The sequence below is a fragment of the Lemur catta genome, chromosome 1, assembly GCF_020740605.2.
Source record: "Lemur catta isolate mLemCat1 chromosome 1, mLemCat1.pri, whole genome shotgun sequence".
Classification (NCBI taxonomy): Eukaryota; Metazoa; Chordata; class Mammalia; order Primates; family Lemuridae; genus Lemur; species Lemur catta.
The window spans coordinates 140,022,428-140,030,965 of NC_059128.1; the positions used below are offsets into that span (position 1 = coordinate 140,022,428).

Genomic DNA, 8,538 nt, shown 5'->3' on the forward strand with positions numbered 1-8,538 from the left:
TTTTTATGGCACCCCTTAATGGAAGACCGCGGGGATTAAAAACTCTTGACAATTTCCACGATATAAAAAAGGAAAGCTGACCTACAGAAAGATGGGACAAAGATGAACACTTGACAAGTTTTAAGCGGCAATGGGATCATACACAGTAGCCTACTTAGAGTAGCGCTGATTCCAACACTGATTTGAAGGTTCCTGAAAAATGACAAATGTGACTTGTGTCAGAAGCAATGCCATTTTATCGAACAGATAATTACCAACTACCAAGCACTTGCTTGTTCCAGGTCACAGTCTCATGAGGCAGGTACTATTACTATCCCACTTTCCAGATGGAGAAACTGAGGCACAGAAAACATTTAAGTGTCCAAGGTCTGACACCCGGTAAGCAGTTGCACCAGAAGAGAGACGTCCCCACAGGTCTCAGCCGCCCTCTTGACCAGTCAGCTGCACACACGCATGTCGGTCGTTCTCCGCCGCAGACCCCGGGCCTTTAGCGCGGCGCCCGGGTCAGAAGGGGCGGCCTCCCGCCGAGGGGCTCCGGTGGACTCGCGTCCCACCTGCAGCCCTGGGCGCGCACCCCCGTGGCCGGCGGGAGCGCGCACGGCGGGAGCGCGGCGCGGCGCGCACGTGCCGCCGGGAAGGGGCCGCCCGGGCCGCGCCAAGATGGCGGCGGCCGCGGCCGCAGCGGCGACGGTTGGCGGCGGTCGGTGAGGCGGGCGGGGCCGGCGGCGCGGAGGCGGGGTCCCGGGCGAGCCGCCCTGGGAGGCGGGGGCCGTTTCCATAGCGGCGGCAGGAGGTGTCGCGCCGGGGAACTTCCTGGTTCCCGGGCTCGGCTTCGCCGGGATCCTCTTGGAAGGGAAACAATGGGGCGGGGGGCACTGCGGTAGCCACCGCCACCACCGCCGCCGCCGGAACTCTCGGCCGCCCGGACCGCCCGCCCTGCCCGCTGCCCACCGCCGCCGCAGCCGGGACCGTCCGGAGGTAACTTCCTCTCCTCCCCTCGCGCCGCGAGCTCCCCGGGCGTCCTCCCGGGCCGGACGCGGAGCTGGCCCCGCGCGGCCGACGCCGCCATTCCCGGACCCGGGCAGGGGGCGCCGCAGGGGCAGGCCCGGGCGCGCGGCCCCCGCCCCCGCACGCCTTGAGGTGGGGGGGTCCGCTCCGTGACGGGCGGGCGTGCGGGACGGCGGGGGCCGAGGCCGCCCCCCTCGCTCCCCACCGAGCCGGTTTCGGTCCCCGGGGAGACGTGTCTCCCGGGCAAGTTTCAGTTGCGTCCTCCGGAGTCCAAGTGGGCAGGACCGAGGCGAACTTGGTTCTTTTCAATGAGTGCCTGGATGCCGCCGAACTTGGTTGCAGCCAGGCTAGGGGAGGATGGGGCGAAGGAGGCATCGGGAGAGCTCGGAAATCTGTGCGCCTTTGCAAACTTTGCAAAAGAGTTTGGCGCTCACCACCGCGGGACGGTGCGGCGTTCCTAATGCGTGAGAACGGTTGCTAGCAGGTGTTTTAATGCCAGAAAATGCGAGAAGTTTATGAATCGGTGATCAAACCTTTCTATGATTTGAAGATTTAGTCTCTCCTGCTACCCCTGTCCTCCCCCCCCCCCACGCCGCTGTTTAATCCGCAGGTGCTTTTTAGACCGTAAGTGGACTTTAACATACCCTGTTCCTTTGGGATTGGGAAGGCTTGTTGAATTGGGGCAGTATCCACTCATTGGACATAATGCGACATGCATGGGAAAAAAGTGGGGACATTGTCTTAAGTATTTTGCTTGGTTGGCAGAAAATTATTTCAATCCTATATTAATCCTTTTAGAAATACAATTACATCTTTGGGATGGATGTTTGGTATTTCATAGCTCAGAAAAGTTGCACAAAACTTTAGAGATTACTCTGGCAAACCCCCTTCTATACTGAGTCTGGGAAGTTCTGTCAGGGGGGAAGTCATGGTTCTTTTTTCTTTCCTGAAGTCATCTTAGTAAGAATAAATTAGCCGGCAGCAAATGAAGAGTGGTTTATTTCCCGTTCAGTCAGACCCTAAAATTAACAAAAATGTTTCCGAGTTTGTCATTCTGTTATAAGAAAATTTGCAAATATGGTGTAGTTCATTACTTAAAACGGACGTTGATGTTATGTTTTATTCTACATAGGCAATCAAAATATGCCAAAATAGAAAAGAAAAAGATTATATTAATAAAAGTATAAATTAACTTTTAAAGGAAAAACACAGTTCTAATTGCAAGTACAGGTATCCTGAGTTAACAGAAATTCTTTTGTTCAGTATATATTTAAAGAATTGATGAGTTGTCACAAAGGCATTCAATGAAGCATCGTTTGCCAAACATTAAGAATTTGGGCCGTGACCCTTAATGTTGGTGCCTACTTACTGTTTTTAGCTAGACTGTCGGACTGTTTTACTTGTTTTTGGTTAGGATAGATCGTCCATTTCCAGTTTTAACAATGTTTTGACATGCAGATAGCTCCTCTTGGGGACAACCGACTTTGGTTAAACAAGCCACTAAGTAGAAGTGCCACCAGATTTGGCACCATCTTTAACTGAGTGATTATCCTCAAACATTATTGGGAACCAAGAGAACTAGTTGCCACAGCATATCCAATCTGGGTCTCCAATGCCAAGCAAAGGTTGCACCAGTCCATTTTTGCCACCATGGTCACATCTGTATCAAGTTACTGTTAAATTTTGTAGCCAGTGAAGATGGGTGAAAAAGGGGCCAGTAAGTTCAAGCTAGTAGCAAATTGAAAACAAACAAAATTACTTTGGTTGAAAAGTTCTAGGTCTTCCTTAGTATAGTGGTGAGGAAAAAAAAAAAGTTCTAGGAATGTTAAGGCAGTTTGAAGCTGGCAGAAGAGCCAGTAAACTAAAGTTTTGAGAATTGGTACTTCAGGTAGAGAGAAAGAGACAAGTGATTACATTTCTGGTTTATGTTTGCAATTTCGCTCTAACCTTGTTTTGTAACTAGTGCAATTCAGACCACTAATTACCAGGAAGTTATAGTTTGTCCCTTCCCTGTGATTTTTGAAAGGCATATTCCATCTCACATGTGATTTAATTATATTTAGGGATTCATTTTTTGCTTTTGAAAGGTGTCTCCCATTTTTACAGTGGAAGTCAATATAAAAATAATAATTTGAAAGAAATCTGGCTTTTAGCACACTTCCATATAGTATATGGAGTTAGAGCCACAGAAACTTGGATTTTCAACTGGTGTGTGCCATTTTCAGGCTGTATCACCTCATACTTAATTTTTTAAAGTTCATTTCTTTGTAAAATTGAGGAAAATTATAAATTCAAATTTGTTTATCCAATGAGTATTTCTTAAATGCCTTTGGTGTACCCCAGGACTTTGTGTTAGGTACTTTGTTTTCAACAACAGGTGAGATGAGTCCTTTGAAGTACAGGGAGCTGTAAAACCCTGTTACCCAGGAAGCTAACTTGGTTTTTGGGGAGCCAGGGCAAGTTCCCAGAGGCAGTGAGTTGGAAGACCTCAAGGATGAGGAGGAGACAGTAGGTTAGTAGGTGAAAAGAAGAGTTGGGTGGGTGGGTGAGAGAAGAGCACACACAGTCACTGAGGGGACTGTTGTGAACATTAAAGAACGTTTGTGTGTTCCCCACATGGCACATAAGCAATCCCTGTTGGTTATGTAGAGAAGGCTTCTGGCACCAGCCATTCTGTGATCATCTGAATGAAGTGGTTTAGTTTTGCTCCCTAGCCATTACAGAAAAGGAGTTCAGTGTCTGCTTGACTCTAACCACAGTAGACCTGGAACTGACTCTCAGCACACTTTGGTGTCTACTTTTATAACTCTGTATTGGTTTACTTGTTAGTTTCTACTGCTGTAAAACTGGGATTAAATGTTAAAGTATTCTTTGATTTCTTTACAGAGTCCTTTCTAATATCAGGGTAGTATTTTGATTTCATTTTGATTGTATTTTCTTTTTGAAGAGCTAGACTACCTTAAATTGCCTACTCACAAAGCTGTAGTAGTAATCTCCCCTAAAATGAAAATGTTTAGTAAGTGGCAGGTAGTTTCATTTGCTTATAGAAAGGTTATGAGTGACTCTGGAGTTTCATGTCTTGGTTTCTTAGGTGTTTTTGGCTTTGAAGAGGTTATTTAGTTATTGTGTGGTGGAGGTACACATTGCACCTGTGTCTTGTTGACATTGATATGAGTGTAGAAGAAGCTATAATTTTACCCTAGAATTTTCCTTTCACTGAATCAGCAAGTGAATTAAAAATATTAGAGTAACATTTTTTTCTGAAATAAATGAAAGAAAACAATTTTTAATCTTTTTAATGTATTAATTTTGTTAGTAATATTATATAGCTCAGTGATGGCAAATAATATTTTATTATGGAATTAATATAGTATTTATTAGTCAGTTGGCTCTCTAGGTTTTTTAAAATTTATTTACTTAAAAGAAGAGACCATGGAATCTCTAGGTTCTTGTTTCTTTTTGTTTGCTGTGGACATTTAATGTTTATTAGCATATTTGTGGTAAGATAAGAAAAGATAAGGCGAAATAAGATTTTGAAGAGTCAGTCACAATGAAAAAAAATTGAATAGATGTGGAGGCTAAAATTTATAAAGTTAGGGGTGTGTGTGGGGGGCTAGATGTTTCTATGGATTTCCCTGTTGCCCATAATCCAAAATAATAAATTGACATACAGTAACTCTTTATTTTTATTTATTTATTTTTTGAGACCAGCCTGGGCAATGCAGTGAGACTCTGTTTCTACAAAAAATAAAAAAGAAAATTAGCCAGGTCTGAGGATATGCACCTATAGGTCCAGCTACTCAGGAGGCTGAGGCAGGAGGATTGCTTGAACCCAGGAGTTTGAGGTTGCAGTGAGCCATGATGATGCCACTGCACTCTGGCCACAACCAAAAAAAAAAAAAAAAAAAATCCAGATATATATTTTTAACTTACCAAAGTGTAATATTAATTGAGACTTTTACCCTTTTTCTGGACAATGCAAAACTTTAAAAAACACTTAATTCAGTTTCCTTCTTTATTTAATTCATTGTTGCCATGTTTTAAAATGTGTGTATATTTTAAACCCCATGGATGTATTTCTATTGTTTTATGCTGTTATTACTCAGTTTGACTTGCTGTGTTTTCTTTTCCTGATTCCTTCTTGGATTATTGACTTTCTACCCTGCATAATTATTCTTTGGCCTGAAGAATACCCTTTAATATTTTCTTCATATTGGGTTGACAAAATTTCTATCTTTTTGTTTGAGAATGTTGTTATTTCACCTCCATTCTTGAAAGGTATATTTTGCTGGGTATAGAATTCTAAAAATCTGTATTCTAGATACAGAAAATAGCTCTTGGGAGAGATTATTATATAATATTTCAGCTTCCTTGTTTCTATTCAGAAGTCAGCTACAGTTTATGCTGCTTTGTTGGTAATTTGTTTCTTTCTCTTGCTGTTTTTAAGATTTTCATTTTGTCTTTGGATTTTAGGTGATTTTCTCTGTCTTTCATCAATTTTGGAAAGTACTCAGCCATCGTCTCTTCAGAGACTGCTTTTCCCTATTCTCTTGCTTCATCTTCCTGGGAGCTCAGTGATACAATGCTAGATCTTCTCACTGAATCCTCTGTGTATTTTGCCTCTGTTGAATTTTTTTCATCCTCTCGCATCTTTTTTTTGTTATAGATATTTTCTTCTGGCCCAACTTCCAGTTTACTGTTAGTCTTCATCTCCTATTTAATCTGCTGTTAAATGTATTCTCTGGGTTTAGAATTTCACTTTAGTTCTTTTTCATATATGCTTTGCCACTTTTTGTAGTTTCTAGTTGCCTGTGAAAAGTTTCAAGCTTTGCACATATCTCTTTGGACAGAGTCAGCATAGTAACTCTCCTCCAGAGTCCTGAAGGTTTTTTCTCATTTCTCAAGGAGTTTCATCTGCTTGTTTGTGTGCCTGCATATCTTTGATTGTGTGCTGGTCATTGTGTTTGAAAAAGTATTTCTAGACATAGGTTTAGGTAAGGTTTTTTCCATTGTTTTTGCCAGGCACTTGGGATCACCTTTATCCAAATTAAAAATTTTTTGAGTGTCAGTGCAACAGTTGCTTTAGTTTACTTCTAAGTTATTCTTTCTTTTGAGATTCAATATCTTGACGTCTTATTCCCAACAGTGATGGCTCCCTTGGTGGGTCTTATACCCTGACATTTTGTCCTCTTAGCCTTCAAGGCTGCCTAAGTGCAATTTAGTCTCTCAGGTACCTCTTTGATTAGGCAAACGTTTCCAGCATTAAAAACGCCCTAAGGTGCTATGCTTTCCATTCTGGATTCCTGTCCTCTCTTGGACTGTGGCTGGTAATTCCTCATTGTCTTGTTAGCTCTTTGATGTCCTCCCTCCTTTTTTAAAAATTAAAGTATAACATGTATACAGTAGTGTACACTAAACATATATACAATAATATACACTAATCTTAAATGTGTACTCTGAATAAATTTCAGAGTAAATGTGTAATCAAACCCAATGCAATATACAACACTCCCTGTCCACAGTTTCATTTTCCTTGGTTTCAGTTGCCTGTGATATGGTCAATAAGATATTTTGAGAGAGAGAAAGAGACCATATTCATATGACTTTTATTACAGTATATTTTTAAAATTGTTCTATTTTATTATTGTTAATCTTTTACTGTGCCTAATTTATAAATTAAACTTTATCATAGTTATGTACATATAGAAAAAACATAGTATATGTAGGGTTTGATACTATCCATGGTTTCAGGCATCCTCTGGGGTCTTAGAATGTATCCCCTGCTGATAATGTGGGGGCTACTGTATTTTACTTTAGTAGTAACCACCAAAAGGTTTTCCAAAGTGTTCATACCAATTTATATCCCCTGATTAATGATTTAAAACTACACATAGTTTTTTATCCAGCTCTTTAATTGTCTTCACATAAGAGGGTTGGTCTTGTAATACCTGGTCTACTTTTGTTGGGAATGCAGGCCCCTCATCTTGTCTTTTATGTGACTTTTCATGTGTTTGTGTTTTACTTTTCCAGCTAGGGGCCTAGTTATTAGAAATAGGGTAGAAGGGTCTGATTGTGAACCAATAGACTAACTTTTAAAACAACATTTTAGAATATATATTCAAATTAGTGCTAATATGATATACATTAATTGCCAAAGAGAAATTTCTGGCATTTTTTTAGAAATTGCTTTTTGGAGGTATAGAGTTCCATCCATTATCAACTTACATCACATTTTGGTTTTGATCCAGTGTTTCATTATCAGTTTGAATTCTGAGCTCATTCACCAGACTTGCTTGGGAAATATTTTTCTGACTATTATAAAAACAATTTTCCTCCAAAGTTAATGATTTGCCCTCACTGAGGATTGCCAAAAGAACATCATCTAGATTCTCCCCTCAAACTTAGGGTTGCCTCTGACTACTTCACTTTTAATAGTCACTTTGAATTACTTCCAAGTGTCAGTTGGATTCGCCCTGCTGAAAAAAATATAACCAACATTTTAGACCAGCTTGTTTCAGCTCATACCTGGTTTGCTGTAATGATTCATTGGTTGATCCTACTTATAATGCTAAGAAAATTAGAATATTTCTCAGTAGCCTGTTGAATTAAAATTAGTTTTAAAATAATAAATCATACAGTGCTAGAAAGAGAACTTAAAAATTGTGTTTCAATTTTCTTATTTTATAATGAGACCAAAAATGGATCAGTATTAATACATATGTTACCTATATAAGATATTTAATTTACCAATACACTTTCTCATGCATGATTCCACAATAATCCTGAGTGGTAGACAGGCTGGAAATTTTAACTCTGATTTTATAAATAAAGAAACTGAGGCTTTGGGATGTGAAATGACTTGGTCTGAATTCCTAGAGCTGCTTAATGGCAGAGCTGTAACATATTTGCATCCTGGACTTTCTGTATGTTGAGTGATTTCTGCATAAGGCTCCTAGTCTACCACCATCCTGCTGAATTCCAATTTTATTGACATCGTACATGAATTTTTGTCTCTTCAACTGTGTATTGACACCCTTTAGCCCATACATTTTCTCATTTTCATTCAGTTCAGGACGTTTCAGAGAGCTCCAGCTCTTGACTCCCACTTCTCTCCAGTTTCCCTTGGCACTTGTGTTCTGAGTGTGTTCTATTCTGCTCCCTACCTGCAGGGTGGCTGGGAATGAGCTTGTCTTGATCTCTTTATCTCAAGCCCCTTGAGCAGTTCTTGTGTATGGTAGAGCTGAATTAATATTTATTAAATGAATAAATGGATATCTTCTTGTGTTTAGAATCCAACTAAATATTAATATAAATTCTTTAAAGATAGGGCCTGAAATTATTTCTGCTTTTTTTTTTTTTTTAATATTCTTCGTGGTATCTCCTATAATGCTTATTGTTATAGTTGGGAGTCTGGAACTTTTAACTGACTTTTTAAATGATGTCAAGTTCCTGAAAACTAGAAATATTGTATCCTTCATTTTAGCTTTTATCTGTAGAGCTCAGGCATTACATACAGTTCTGATATGATAT

At 40.6% G+C, this 8,538-nt stretch overlaps 1 protein-coding gene across 1 annotated transcript; it reads right to left on the minus strand.

Moving 5' to 3' along the window:
- Positions 1-218: 218 nt before the first annotated feature.
- On the minus strand, positions 219-1,383 carry LOC123642407. Its single transcript, XM_045557502.1, is given in 4 exon segments — positions 219-613; positions 616-920; positions 922-956; positions 958-1,383. Coding segments are annotated over 4 exon segments (942 nt in total). The 3' UTR covers positions 219-437.
- Between the last annotated feature and the right edge of the window lie 7,155 nt (positions 1,384-8,538).